Source organism: Euprymna scolopes, chromosome 23 (genome assembly GCF_053919585.1).
Source record: "Euprymna scolopes isolate OS-2025 chromosome 23, ASM5391958v1, whole genome shotgun sequence".
NCBI classification, from domain to species: domain Eukaryota; kingdom Metazoa; phylum Mollusca; class Cephalopoda; order Sepiida; family Sepiolidae; genus Euprymna; species Euprymna scolopes.
In genome coordinates this window covers 1,360,748-1,377,055 of record NC_136504.1, presented here as the reverse complement: position 1 = coordinate 1,377,055, position 16,308 = coordinate 1,360,748, and the positions used below count along the sequence as shown (strand labels likewise).

Below are 16,308 nucleotides of genomic sequence, written 5' to 3'. Positions count from 1 at the left end.
ATGTAGTGGCATGCTATTTCATATATAGAGGGGTTACCACGCTACTGAGGTTAAAAAAGGCACCTTATTATTATTGAAAAAGGTCTTTGCATTTGTGCATGTATTGCTGTGTTTTCCTGCGTTATGAGTGACCGGGTTTCTGTGTGTACCTGTGCGTGTGAGTGTATGCGGTGGTCTGTGTTGGTATATATGTGTATGTGTCTTGTATACGTCTGTGGAGACACGAGTAGATGGGGATGTTGTCTGCACCTGCGGATGGTCTGAATGTGTATGCATTGTGTGTATGCTGGTGCACGTGTGTGTATATGTATGTGTATATATGTATTTGTACTTATATATAAATGTGTGTACGTGTGCCTGTATGTATATGTAAGTGTGTGTATGTGTATATATATGTGTATATCTATGTGTATGTATATGTGTGTGTGTGTGTGTATATATATATATATATATATATATATATATATATATATATAGGTTGATTTATGAGGACATGTATCCAGTTGGGATCCACGGGTTTTAGAATATTACTATTAGGATATTACTACATATCTAGGTATGGATGTAAACATGTCATAACTGTATATGACCATTATATGTCTGTGTGTGTGTATATATATATACGCGGGTGTAGCAGGGTGTCGTCATTTATAAGTATATTAATATATATGTACATGTGGAGTTTAGATAACATTCGAGGCTTTGTTTATTCTTCTGTTTATATGTTTTTATTTTTTATTTGTTTTATTTACCGTATTTTAATTTTAATTTTATTCTTGCGTAGTTATAGTTATTGCCTAGTTTCAGTGCGTGTGTGTGAGTAAAATAAAACGAGCAGCATATATCCGCTTCTGAATTTCTGTATTAACGTGTGGGTGTGTGTGTGTGTGTGCCTGTATGTGTGTGGATGGGTGCTGATTGAAAAACACCGGTCAGTACTCAGTGACCATAGCAAATGTTTTTAATTTACAGACTGTAAGACAAAAATACTAAATTCTCAAGTACCTTATGCCATAAAAACCAAAAGATGGGATGGATAGAGAGAAAGGGAAATGAAATAGAAGATGTTTTATTATCTTCAAAGACCTCACTTGTCTTCTCACCGAGTTATGACTCCCATCCACGTTACATTCTAACTTTACAAACGAAATAGGAAAATGTTTTTTTGATTGAAATATCAGTTTTCGACGGTAATTCTTGGCCTGAAGATGTAATCCCCCAACGCGGGTGATTACAGAAACATGTATGCACATATGTAGCCATTAATGTTTGTATAAATAAACTTATATATATATATATATATATATATAATAAAATCACGCAGTACAGACTCTACACTGGAAGATCAGATAAAAATGAAAACTTGAATTATAAAACCAAAAAGTCCAGCCTTGATCACCCTTTGGAGCCGTAATGCAGTGAATAGAGGTGTTGAATCTCTACGGTTTCAGGTAAGCATTGTCTGAAGATGGCGGTTTCAATCCTACCCAAAACATGCCAGAGGTTTAGTTGACCAAAACCGTAAGAAAACAACAACTATGGAAGGCAGTAATTGCTGGGGATAAAGTTAAGAGACTCAGCATTACTATCCTGTCGCCTGAAAAAGGTCAGAGGATGAGTTGGCTGAAACGTAGTGAAATGTCAACTATGAAAATAAGTTTACAAATAAATAAATGAATATCATTCTCAGTTTTTTTTGTTTTGTTTTTTTTATCGGATCTGATTTAAGAAAAAGAATGTTTATATTTGTAATGTTTGATTGAATTTCTATTTTTTTTATTTGTCAACTTCAGAGTGAACCAAAATAATCATCATTCCTCTCCTATGCACCATGGTCATCACAACGTACCAGCTGCTGGAGGTCACCTTGCTGCAGTGCCCCCCAGCCAACAGCAAGTAAGTCTTTATTTTTAATTTTTTAGAGAACGGTTGCTTTGATCAGCTATGCTACATATCAGCTGATGTATTTTAACAATTGAAAAGGAGACGATGAAATGATATTGATCACATATGAAATATTTTCAAAACTTACTGTATTTAAGAAATGACTTTGGGTGAACCCGACCCTATCTGGCTGACTAAACAATTTTGTTTCAGAATTTTTTAGATGATAGTTGGATTACTGTTCTTATCTTAAACGTTGTTCTCACATTTTGGATGATTTAATCTCCTAGAATCAAATACGTTCTAGGATGCAGTACTGTTGAGACATCTGGGGAGAAGCTGCTCAGAGCATCCTCTTTTGTCTAGACAGGGTACAAAACTGACTTCAGTATCTGGTGGGTGATGTCCTTTTCACCTCTGCCTCTGTCTCATAGAAGAAAGATTGTCGGCCTCTCTCGGCTATGTTATTTTCATGGCAGATGTTGAGCTTCACTCTATGGTCCCCATTCCCTCTGGTAAGTCTATCGCGACAAACACTTGATTAGCAACAACAACCATCAGCAATTTCTCTTACTCGTTATCTATGCCTAAATCTAAGTGAAAATTCCTTGAACAGTTTCTTTTTAGAGCTGCTCATCTGTGGAGCACAATACGAAGAAACTGCTTCTCTGCTGACTATTACATGGTCGTTTTCAAGTTCAAGGTTAACAAATTCTTGAAGAGCCGTCCTCTAAAATACATTATCGAATTTCCATTACACTACCTATTAACACTTATTCTTGAGTGGCTTTCAAGATGTTCTGTTAACTTTCATAACAACTGCCTACCTTCAGAAATTGACCTGTCTCAGACATTAATGGTTCTGGGATTACATTTGGAGACACTCATTTCCCCAAACCGATCTGTAGTTGTACTGATGTTTCGCAGCATGATTCCTTCGACATACGGGTAAAGAGGTTAATGTAATAAAATACGCCTCAAGTGCGCTTGAAAGCCAAATCACAGTGTAATATTAAGAAAACAAACAAATGTTTTATTTGCTTGAAATTTCAAACAAGTAAAACATTTATTTTACTAATATTACGTTGTGATTTGGCTTTCAAATGCACTTGAGGCATATTTTATTCAAATTAAATCAACATTTCTATAATGGAACTCACACCTTTCATGTTAATATAGTTTGCTTGAAGCATTTTTATTATTGAAAAGAAATTTAAATTTATACAAGACCATGTAGAGATGTAACGAATCGACACAAACTGAAGCAAATTAAGATAGAATAATAGAATAAGCTGTATTCATCTTTATTAATGCACTATATATATATATATATATATATATATATATATATATATATATATATATATATAGGAAATTGATTATTGAATTATATTTCACCTTTTCTTTATACCAATCCTTTACTTTATGAAGTACTATATAATTAGAGCATCTATATATATAAAAGCGAAAATGTATGTTCGCTTTTTGTGTATGTCCAAGAAAGGCTTTTTTCAGAGAAGCGGTCAGTCGCCTAACAACTTCTTAAAACTTTTTATATCACATAAAATCGTAATATCTCAAAGTTAACAATGAAGCTCGCCTGTCTATTTAATTTGCTCAATTTCGGGAAGATAAATATTCCACATTTGTCGCTCGCCGCATGTGGGTTAGTCTTTTTCCTATAACTTCTTGGGAAAATAATTTTTAAAAAAAGCGTTCCGCAGTAAATGGAATACTATCCCGTAGTCAAACTTGACCTCATTAACTCATTAAAACGGGCACCTGCCAAATCCAAGTAATTAAATAAATTCAAACGTGTTTCCGTTAGCATCTCGCGGTGGGGCAATAGTTAACGTTGCACATTTTTTTTTTTTTTCACACTTTAATTTACAACTTTGCCTCAAGGGTTCGGGTTCGATCCTCATACTTACCTACCAAAACATTTTTTTATTACGTGCATCGTGGCTCATATGTACAGTATTAATCTATGCTGATGATGGCTTCAAGCTAGAAACATGCATGTCCATAGATATACCTTCTATGAACGTAATATTTAATAATAAAAATAAATAAATATGTTCTATAAAAATTAAAGTGTTTCGAAGTTGTTAATACAGCTAAAAAAAAAAAAGCCAACAACAAATTATATATATATATATATATATATATATATATATATATATATATTTTTTTATTACATTTTCACCCCAAACAAGGCACATGGCCACTTTGTTGTAGGGGGCTATTATCAGGGACATAGGCATCAGGGGTACTGTGTAGGGAGTTGGGCAGTGAGCTGTCGGTTCACGTTACACTTGAACTTCTGCATGTTGGGGAAGCAGGGACCCGGAAGGGAATTCCAAAGTCTAGCTGTCCTGTGGAAGAAACTACTGGAGTAGAAGACTCTCTTACATCTAGAGATCTTTACTGTGTAGGGGTGGGATTTAGCTGCTTGTCGGCTTTGTCTAGTGTATTTATGTCGAGGGGGCACAAGTGCTTGCAGTTCGTCAGAGCATTCACCGTTAAAGTACTTGTAGAACAGGCAGAGGGATGCAACGTTTCGTCAATGGGACAGAGGCTGAAGTTTAGATTACAGTGCAAGACCTATCAGATTTGCGACTCTCTTTTGAACCTTATCTAGGAGCGAGAGACTAGTGGCAGATGCACCAGCCCAAATATTACAACAATACTCCATACATGGGCGAATGGTTGCCTTATAGAGGTATAGGATACTTTTGGGCGTTAGTATCTTTCTAGCACGGTAGGGAAAACTCATCTTCTTCGCAGTGGTTCTGGCGATACTCTCAATGTAATTGTTCCAACTCATGTTTCCTGTGGGTGTTAGGCCGAGGAGTTTAAAAGATGTACTTTCAGATGAAGAGTCTTTGGCCATTGCTATTGGTGGTAGAGAAGGTTCGTTCTTGTAGTTATTGAAGGAAACAAGTTTAGTCTTGGCAACATTGAATGTGACCATCCATTTTTGTCCCCATTCCACTACAGATCGGATTCTAGTGTTTCTGCCATTTCTTTAGATATGTGTTCATTGTTTTCCTGTCATGTCTGTTATAGAGCGTGGTGTCGTCAGCATATATACCCATCTCACAGACAATTTTGTCAGGGAGATCATTTATTAATATTAGGAATAATAGAGGTCCAAGGATAAACTCCTGAGACACTCCCGCATTTATATCATATTGTTTAGATGTACGACCGTCGAGGACAACCTGGATTTTTCTTTTATCTAAGAAGGATTTAATTTTGTTATGTATTCTACCACTGATACCATATGATGTGATTTTCCTGAGAAGACCTTCATGCCATAGCCTGTCAAAAGCCTTAGATATATCTAGAGCTACCGCTCTACTCTCCCCCCGCTTTGTCCAGTGACTGGTATATACATTCTGAGATTACAGTTAGAATGTCTGCTGTGGAACGGGCTTGCCTAAATCCATATTGTTGGTCAGTCAGAAGTTTAGCATCTGTAAGGTGATGGACTAGAGCTTGGTTAATTATGGTCTTAAATATTTTGGCAAAAAGTGGGAGGAGGCTAATGGGGCGATAATTTACTGGGTCAGTTCTTTCGCCAGAATTCTTGAAAACTGGTACTACAGAAGCAGTTTTCCAGCAGGCAGGAAAGCAAGATTCATTAAGGCATTTGTTGTAAAGTTTGGAGAGAACTGGAGCTACCTTGGTGGAGCACTTTTTTAATAGCACAGCCGGGATGAGATCAGGTCCACATGCTTTTGCAGTCGCAAGATTTTTTATGATAGCATACACCTGAGAAGGGGTGATCTTCAGATCATCTAGTGTGGCGTCTGTCCGCAAAGGAAAGTCAGGGAGGGGGTGGTTAGCAGGGTCCAGTGTGGAGTTGGAGGCAAACATACTGGCAAGCATATTAGCCTTCTCAGTTGCAGAGCAAACAAGCTCATGATTGTTGGATAGTGGGGGAATTGTTGATTGCCCATTATTTACTACACTATTGTAGATTTTCCAGAAGTCGCAGGTTTCTAATTTCTGTGCTTCGATGCGTTTTTTAGTGGTTTCAGTAAATTCTCTCTCAGCTGTCGCTATTTTGCTATTTCTTTCTTACAGTTACTTTTGGCTTCTATATACTTCTGCCTGTTTGAACTGGACTTATGTCGGTTACATTTGTGGTATGCATGCTGCCTTTGCGCTATGGCAGCTGCACAAGGAGAAGTAAACCCTTGGGGAGAGTGGGGCTTGCTATAGAATTTGCGCATGGGAACATGTGCTTCAATTGCTGTTTTGAACCATTCTGTGGCCTTATTTGCGCAATGTTCAGCAGGAAGTGAAAAGATATTTTGCCATGGGGCGTCCCTGATGAGATCCTTGATGGCTTCCCAGTCAGCCTTTTTATAATATCTTGTTGTTTTGAGCAGTGGCTCTTCAGTTTTGGTTCTAAAGTTTAGGGCTATTTCAACCATTACCACTGCATGATCGGCATTCCCAAGTGGGCTGTGGGCATTAGTTACACAGTCATCGGGAACTGTGGTTAGAAACAGATCTAGAAGTGATGCGTGTTGTTTGTGCTGGAAACCTAACCATCTGTTATAGGGAATGAGATAGAGAAGTTATGTGTTGTGGTACCAGCTGCGTCTGTGTGAGTAGAAAATCCAAGCCAATTGCTGTGGTGGACATTGAAGTCACCAAATATATGCACTTGTGTGCTAGTGTCGAGGGAAAGTGCTGTATCTATGCTGTCAGTGACTTTGTTTATTAGGGTACAGTCCTGGGTCAAGGGAGAGCGTCAGAGAAAATAAAAGTAGCTAATGTTATGTTGCATGTTAATAAAGGCTTGATCGTCCGGTTCTAATTTAGTTTCTCTAGTCAAGGAGAGGGTGTTTTGAATATATACTCCAAGCCTGTGCATATGTCTGTCAGTCCTTACGGCAGAGTGGGAGATATCCAGGCATGTTGAAGTAATTAGAGGGGATGGAGGAGTGTAGGTTAGTCTCACTTAGTGCTAAGATATCTCTATTATTATATAATAAGAATTCTACATTAGTTAAAATATAATATTTGTGTATTTTACGACCGGGCAATTCTGGGTGGCCTGCTAATATATTCATCTTTTTTAAAAGATGAATTGTCCAATCCTTGAAGACAACATTCAAGCAAGCAAGTATGCCCGGACGGTTCAGTTTTATAATTCATATATATATGTGTGTATATTACATTTATTGTGTTATTATTTCTGTCAGCATGGTTAGATGAAGGATCCGAATTGTAATATTTCAGGAGCATGCCTTCATCAGACATGTGTTCGACTTTCAAACATGCATAATATGGCTATTGTAATCTGGAAACTTTCTGAGGAAATTACATTATCAGGATTACAGTATAACAATGGGCGGAGTGCTGTTTATCAGTCTTGATACTGATGGTGCTATGGCTAAACTGTAGGTTAACCAATTCCTATCTGTATATAATTGTGTACACATGCATACATGCACACACACACATATTCACAATTATTATTGGTATTTTTCAGGCTCATAACAATACTTCAAGCCAAGGACAACAGCAGCAGCAGCAGCAATTTCAAAGATTAAAAGTAGAAGACGCATTGTCCTACCTTGATCAAGTAAAGGCACAGTTTGGAAACCAACCTCAAGTTTATAACGATTTCTTGGATATCATGAAAGAATTCAAATCTCAAACGTAAGTTATTGTGTGCCTTTTTGTCCTTTTTTATTTAAAAAAAAAAAAAAAAATGGTTTGGACTTTTCAAAAATTGCATGGAAAGAAAGGGTTTTTTTTTTTTTTTTTTTTTTTTTTTTTTTTAAATTCAAATATTTTAGCACTAAAGATTTAATTTTACAGTTCTGAATTTTATAGATAAGGGCTGGTTTTTTGTATTGTTTTGATTGGATTATTGTACTCATTTTGAGTGTTGTTTGTGAAACGTTTCGATCGACCTTCGTCTGATATGTTGGTCGCCATCTTGGAATCAAAACAAATAATACAAGATTTAATTTATTAGTATTTTTTTAAATAATTGGAATTTAATCTTTCAGAATCAATAGAAATATTTTTGAGAAAGATAAATAAAATATCAAGATCAAATCCATTTGATTAGATTTTTATATTTGGAAATGTTTTCTGATGATTGAAAAGTTTTAGGTGTGTGTGTGTGGAGGCATAATTGCTATTTTCAAATATAAAATGCCTTTCCAAATTTATTTTTCAGAATTGACACTCCTGGAGTAATAAATCGCGTTTCCAATTTATTCAAAGGCCATCCTGAATTGATTGTTGGATTCAACACATTTTTACCTCCAGGTTATAAAATTGAGGTTCAAGCTAATGAAATCAATGTGACTCAACCAAATCAACAAGTTGTATCAATCACAAACAGCGCACTGCCAACTTCAACTCCGGGACCAGGTTACACGGTAGGTGTCGGTCTTGTTCTTGAAATTCGTCCATCTGTTGATGTTTACTTTTCAACAAATATTTTTCTTTCGTTTTCTTTTTTTTTTTTCTTTTTTTAATCTTTATCTTTAACTGTATGGTAGTTTGATTGAAGCATTGCTGGTAAATATATAGGCGTGTAGTAAGGCTGTTTGCGATGCAGTAAATACTGGAACAGTGAAAGAGGAGATTGACAAAAGCAAATGTACAAAATGCAATATTTATCTTTAATAAAGGTTATTTTTGAGTAAATCTTTAATTACTGTTCTACTGAATGTCTGATAATGAACATGTTTTAACTTGCATTCACTCCTAACAAGACATATTGTCACTTGGATGTAAAGACTACTATTTGGGATTATGTCTTGAAAAGATAAACAGGATGTTGGTTTATGTTACATTTGAACTTCTGCATATTGGTACAGTCAGGGAAATGAAGGAGGAAGGAAATTTAAAGGTATATTCGGAAAATGACTATTATTATTAGAAAATAAGAAATAGGTCCAGAATAAATTAAGGAATAGATTTTAATAATTCTTTTTTTCATTTTCTTAGATAATGTATTGTTAGGTATGACCGAAATTTAGCTTGAATAAGGTAAACGGATTTTAAATTGAGTTTATCTAAAATCAAAATATAACTTATTTCAAGTAGTGTTTGTATATATGGTTCAGGGTTAGTTTTACTCATTTAGAACTGTTTTAAAGCTTCACTGCTCACTCATTGTGCAACCAAATTTCAAACAATTTTTACGGTCAGGTCAGCTATATTAGGAAAATTATCAATTTTCGTTCAGTTAAAACAAAAGTTATAATAAAATAACTGTTCAAAAGTTCTCAGTATCTGTAAGGAATGGCGAGACATTTTTTTTCTGATCGGCTGTTGATTACCATAGCAACCAAATCTGTTACACTACCTATAATCATTTTTATTAATTTGAATTTTTGAACTGTTTCTCAAGATTTGTTTGAATATAATTTACTTTCTGCTATTTCTGTTTATTTTTTAATTGATTATTTAAAACTTAAACTGAAGAAGGTTATTTTAATAATTATTCAAGTAAAAAATACTTGTGGACTTAAATTTTTATATTTCACTGGTTTAATTAAGAAAATGGATTTTTCAACACTTTTAGTTTGTTCCAAATATTTTTTTAAAAATTCCACTATTTTTGCATAGTTATTCATAGCTTGGAATGGTATTTGCTGGTTTTTTTACTGTTGATTTTTACCTTAAAAATCATTATTTATTGAGGTTTATAGAAAAATGGATTGAACTTCATAGAAAACAAAATTCATTGCTTTGAAAAATATTTAACAAATTCTTTCATACAAAAATAATTATTCATTATGCCTACAAATCAAAGGAATAAAAAAGATGATTTTGAACACAAAAAAGAAAATATTACAAAGCAAATCCTGGAAAAATCATGAATTACATAGAAAAATGCGAGCATGAAAAGTAATATGTTAAGTTTTAAACATGGAAAAGTAAAAGGACTAATTGTTAAAACTGGAAAAGAAAAAATACAAGGTAGTAAAAAATTTAATAAATTTATAACTTAAAATATTGCAGCATTCAGAATTTAAAAAAAAAAAAATTCAATTTAACATTATATAATCAATTTTTAATGCTGCAATATTTTAAGTTATAAAGTTATATTTTTTTTACTAGAACATTTTGTCTCTTTCTTTTCCAGTTTTAACTAGTCCTTTTACTTTTAATCGTAATTGTATTACTTTTCATGCTCTCATTTTTCTATGTTATATATATAAATTTTACCAAATTTACAAATTGAGTAATTCTGTAAAGTTAAAGCAGGTATTAATATTTATAGGACAATGCTAACCAGATGAGAAAGCTTAATATTCGAGATCGAGAATTGATATAAGAAATTGAGTTTAAACTCTGTAAATTAGAATTTACAACAAATTTGTTGTTTGTCGCAGAATACAAGCTGAAAACTTTAAAAAAAAATTCTTTAAATTTTGTTTGTTTACATTGCAGTACTACATGTCCGTATCATTATCAAATTTCAAACAAATGTGACTTCTTTCATGTTATACTTTTTAATTCATGTGCTGACTAGCAAAATTTATAGCCAGCCTATGAATATCATTTTGCTAACTATTTCTTTCTTCTGAGGATAAGGACTATGCTTTGAAACTCCATGGAATAAGGACAATTTTTAAGTTTTCAGCCTCTATTCCTTGTTGAGTAATAAGTTTGTAAATTCTAATTTAGAGTTTAAATTCAATTTCTTATATATATGATTCTGACTGCTTGTTCTAAAGTATCCTTCTCTCTTCACCTTCTCTTAAATAGATATCTTAGTATTTTCCCAGAAGTCATCGTAAGTGTAACTGGCATTTGTTCAAGGAAATCCCATTAATGGACGCTTGTGACTCCCAAGTTCAGTTTAAGAATATCAAAATTTATAATTATAATTCCATTTAAATTTTATTCACTTAATTTTATTTTTATGTTAACTTTTGTACTTGCTGGAGTGGGGGGTGGGTACCGGCATTGCCTGGTTGTTAAAAAAAAAAGAAAAGTGTGCTGGATGCAAACTTGCATCACTTAAGTTTGCAAGTGAACGTGTTATCGATGGGATCACGATGATACAGATGTTATTATGCTGCGAATTTACCTTTTTAAAATGAAACAAAATGACCATTCGCACATGCACTGCTTGCAATCAGCATTGAAAGCAAGGTTTTTACACCCCCTCCCCCCCAACAACAACACCAAAACATTTCTACATAAAATAATTGACGATTTTTCCAATTTTTCAATATGTGTCAGAGAGCTCGCTCTTTCTAATGGTACCATGTTTGTGCCACTTTGGTGCCGATGACAAAAGTTTTTAGGCGTTTAGTTAAATCCTACACTATCCACTATGACCACAGAATTCCTACAATTACATACCTAGAAAATGGGGCTATTAAGCCTGACCTAGTGATATGGGATAAGGAGAATGTGGCAACCCTAGTTAAAGTAAGTGTCCTTAATGATGCTGACCTTAACAGAGCAGAGAGGGAGAAAATAACAAAATACCAAGATCTTATGTATGACATGAAAAGAAACTGGAATCTTAAGAATGGTATCGATCATACCAGTCATTATAGGAGCAACCGGGCTAATGAAAGAATTTAAAAAAACTATTTGGCGAATATACCTGGTGAACTAAGTTCAAAAGAAATACAAACAATAGCACTTAAAGGGATAGTTAGAATCTTAAAAAGATCTCTCGGTTGGAGTAACCAAACTAATAGGAGAATGTTTGACATCCAGTAGAATGCCCCATCCCCAGGAAAAACAAAGTGATAAGAAAATTAAAACAAAAGGGAGAAGCATTTTCCCTTTATATAATAGAAGAAAACCAAATTTTGTTAATTGCTATTTTCTGTTTTCTTTTTTTTTTTTTTTTTTTTCTTTTACAGAAAAATTTACCGGTTCCTGGTGCTTCTCCAAATGGTTGTCCAACCAGTCAGCATTCACAGAACCCGTCATCTCGAGTGAACACAGAAATCCCTGCTCCAAATCAGCATAACAATTCTCAAGGGCAACCAGCCGGTCAACCTGTTGAATTCAATCATGCTATTAACTATGTTAATAAAATTAAAGTAAGATATCCATTTTTTTTTGTTTTTGTTTTCTTGCAAAATTTTCTCTGAAAAATCAGTGCTTGTGTAAATCGTTAATCTTAAATAAATGCATTTCGGGTGAAAACATCACATCGAAGATGTTCTAGATCTAATTTTTAGAAAAGGTTATCCTCAATAACGGTCCAACATTTTGTATTTTGAAATGGTGGCTTGTCAGGTTGATTGCAGTTACCTCCCTTGGATTTTGAGATCGTTTCCACACTTTTAAACATACAGTAAAACTCAACAATTGATTTTTCTATTGCACCATTTTTCATAAAATTTATATTAATTTCAACATGTAAGTACATAATGTTTTCACCTGAAATGTGTTGGTTTAAGATATCCAATTTACACAAGCATCAATCTTTTTTTTTTATACTTATTCTGACATACTAAACACTTTTTCTTCTCCCCAGAATCGATTTCAAGGCCAACCTGAAGTTTACAAAGCTTTTTTGGAAATTTTGCATACTTATCAGAAGGAACAAAGGAATCTGAAAGAGGTGAGTGATTCCCTCCTCTTCCTTTTTTTCCCCCTCCATATATCCCCCTCACTTCCACTTTATAAAAATGACCAGCTGGACATGTCAAACTGGTGCCTCTTTTTCTTTCCTCTAAATCTCTAAAAGCCTTGTTCTTTTTCGAAAAATTAATCCAAAAGAGTTGAAAGGGTGGAATGGATCATGAATGATTCAAATTGGAAAAAAGTAAAAACGACTAAAACTTTGTTGGTTTCACTTATTTCATCTTGGTCTTATGTCATTTGGATTTTATGAAAAGTAGACGGTTTGCATAATTCCGTTGAATGGAAATACAAAACTCCGAATGTCGATCATCGTAGTTTTTTTTTTTTTTTGTAAGCAATTTTTTTTTTTTTTTAATTTTTTTTTTTAATCTCAACTGATATTTTTAAAATGAACTAAACTAATGTTAAAAACCTTATTACTTATTCAGTGTTAATTATAAAAGTATGAAGTCCCTCATCCCTAAAAAAAAAAAGAAAAACGGTTAAGCTAGACATTGAAACTAAAATATCAGACCTAGTAAAACTATTTTATTTTAGAAAGCCATAATATCCTGATCAAAGTGAAAGAGTCGAGGAGAAATGTTAGTATTTTGTGTTTGAATGTGGTTGTATTATCATAAGAATTCTCGACTTTTTAGTAATTCATAAAAAAACATAGTTTTCGGTCAAATTCTCTCTTTTTAAATGAGTTGTGTTTCTTCTGAATTGCTAGCTTATTTTCTTTCCAGATCTTATTTGTCGTTCTTCTATCCCATCCCCGTTTCATTCTCTAGTTTCATCTTTCTCATTTCCTTTTTTCCCCCCTCCCCCTTCTTACTCCCTTTGCCTCTAACCTCAATTAAAACCATTGGTTATAGTCGGCTAATGTATTTTCTGACTTCTGGCATAGCGCTACTGGAAGCAGTGTACTCTTTTTCTTTATTTTTTATTTTTTTATTTTTTATTTATTAGGTTTTTCTGATATTTTTATACTTTCATTTACATATTTATTATAAAAATTCAAATAAAAAAAACTTGTTTTTAAAATTTAAAGAGAAAACTTATTTTTATAACTTCATAAACACATATTTCTTATAAAATTTCAAATAAAATAAATTTTCTTATTAAGTGCCAATAAAGACGAATTATGTTACTTTTATCTGTATAATTTTAATTTGTATTGTATACTTTTCAATAATGTCCTTTTCTTATATTTTATTTCAATAGATCATTTCACAGTACAAATACTTAAGAACAATGAAAGTGAAGGAACTGATTTGTATTGTTACCACTTCCGGTAGCAGACACGTCAGAAGTTAGGAAGTACATTAACTGACTATAACCAAACCATTCATAGTGTGGATAGAAGTCAAAGATTTGTTTAATCCTGAAAACTCTTTATCCTATTTGGGTTTTTCTCTTACTAACAGCCTTTTTTTAATTAAAAAAATTTTTTTTTATTGTTTCTTCGATCAAACATTTTTTTTTGTTTTTGGATTTTATTACATACTAGCAGGTTGCCTGGCATTGCCTGGTCATAAAATACACATAAATATTATATTTTATTTCGTACAGAAACTGGGACGTGTATGAGAGTATTGTTTTTTTTTCTAAACTGGTCATTTCTTGTAAGTAAAAAAAAAAAAAAAAAAAAAAAAAAAAAAAAATACTTGAGCTGAGATCAAAACCTAAAGACAGTCAAGTACAATAACCATTAGGCCATCTTGCCACTATCTTTATAAAGTGTTTTCAAACGTACTTATTTTTAACATAATGAGCCATTCATGCATGCACATTTGTGAAACAGCAAATAGGTAAAAATATGATGACCCCAATATACCAATTTTTAAATTTTTACCCCCAGCAATATTTTTTTTTTTTTTTTTTTCCGGATGAAAACCGATTAAAGTTTTTCACATTAAAATTTCAAGCCTGTAGATAAAAAGTTTAAGAACATAGGTTGATAATTGTCATTACACACACATTCTCACTTTTATAGCTATATGGCTTGTATATAAAAAAGAATATTTTAACATTCTTTTAAATTTTAATAGAATTTAATGAATTTAGAAGCAAAAATTAAGTTAAAACATAAGTTCATACTTTCAGAATAAAAGGAAAATTGCAAATTAATTTCATTCGTTAACCGTGAAGATCATTCAGCTTTAGCCGTCTTTATCTTATTCACAGCTCTCTGTATCATTTCTTTCTGAATTCTTGTAGCTGAACCAGATACTTTTAGACTTTCACGGTTCCATGAAGACTTGTTATTCAATAATTTCTCATAGTGGCATTTCCAAACATTTCTATTGCCATTTCGAATGCATTGCTCTTCAACAGTATTCAGGTTTATCTTTGCCATCTTTATTCAGCTATCCTTTATACTTCATTCTTTAGGTTATATTTTTATTATATATGGAAACGTTGCTTTCTCAGCTTTTTTCTTGGCTTTATATATTACTCTTCTTGCTTCCCACATTGGTTCCACATGCACATGCTCACTAAACTTTTTATTCACTGACTCCTACGCTTCTGTTTTACTTTTATATACTTCTCAACTTCCTCATTCCACCAACATGTCGGCTTATTCCTTGAGAAACCTTCCATCCACCCATTAGTCTGGTCTGTCGCCTCCAACAGAATTTTCTGCTGTACTTCCACACGTCCTCTAGTAAATCTGGTCTCTTAAACTCCGGTTTCAGTGTTTTTCATTCAACCTCCACACTTTTCTCCTAGGAATGAGCTTTCTCTTCACTTCATTTTTCTTCAGTGTAAGATAACAAATAACAGGTTTGTGCGGTGTCAGGATTTCTTCATTACAAAACTTAAGGAGCTTTCCCTTTTCCTAACTAACAAGTAATCTACTTGAATCTTTGCTGTAGACCGTCTCAACATGACCCTTCAAATCTCTTGCCACAGCAAGTACTTCCTCCTCATCAATCGTGGTCCTGGATATAACCTTAAACTATATCCGATCTGATGGTGAGGCCTTCGTTTGTGGGCTTTGGGGAGTATGGAGCCACCCCTTAATTGCCTTACTCCCAGGTCCACTCTGACCTGGAGTAGTAGTACTTGTTAGGGTTCCAAGTATGGGTTAAATAGAAACTGATTTATGAAAAAAAAAAAAAAAAAAAAATAAATAAATAATATTCTATCGTTATTCAGTAGCCTTGATTGGTATAATTTACACATGTTTTTTCTAATGCGGAGAAACCGAACGTGATGACCAACCAAATATATGCAAGCAAAATCTCAAATTTAGAAATATCTACAAAGATTTGTAAAACCGATTTAAGGAACTGATAATGAAATCGTATAAAAAGATACACACTGCTTTACAACCCTATAAGGCTCTGTTTGTGGGGCATTAAAATATGCTGACTGCCCCCCCCCCCAAACAATTTACATATGCCACAACAAATCCCAGTCATTAAATACGGTAAAAGACAATATACAAACACAGCGAGACTGAGAAAATAACCAATAACTATCCAATATACATAGTTCTTGAATTGGTGGATGACAAACCCTCACCCTTCATAATAGAAAAATATCTCACAGCGAATGTGACTCCAAAATCAGTCAAAACAACTCGTAACAATACCTTGATAGAAGAAGTTAAAACAAAAAGTATGCAGAAATAATTGTACTATAGATAAAATCAAACAAAACTTTAAAAAAACACCTTGTAACAGAAGTAAAGAGTTGCTTTAAAGAAAAGCAATCAAGAAATAAAAACAAACATCCTCACAATTAACTCTCCCAAACCTCCAACCAAATTAAGATCGGGTTCATAATAACTAAAGTGGAAATCTATATCCTTAATCCATTTAG

The 16,308-nt window shown here is 33.4% G+C and overlaps 1 protein-coding gene across 13 annotated transcripts in view; it reads left to right on the top strand.

Annotated features, from left to right (window-relative positions):
* Positions 1-16,308, top strand: part of LOC145245726 (paired amphipathic helix protein Sin3a-like) — a 173,177-nt gene that overhangs the window by 85,761 nt on the left and 71,108 nt on the right. For all 13 annotated transcript variants that reach the window (XM_080107278.1, XM_080107274.1, XM_080107277.1 and 10 more), the window contains exons 4-8: positions 1,794-1,896; positions 7,397-7,566; positions 8,096-8,300; positions 11,763-11,945; positions 12,386-12,472. In XM_080107278.1, the coding sequence (XP_079963404.1) occupies positions 1,794-1,896; positions 7,397-7,566; positions 8,096-8,300; positions 11,763-11,945; positions 12,386-12,472 (748 nt within the window). The remainder of the gene's footprint in view (positions 1-1,793; positions 1,897-7,396; positions 7,567-8,095; positions 8,301-11,762; positions 11,946-12,385; positions 12,473-16,308) is intronic.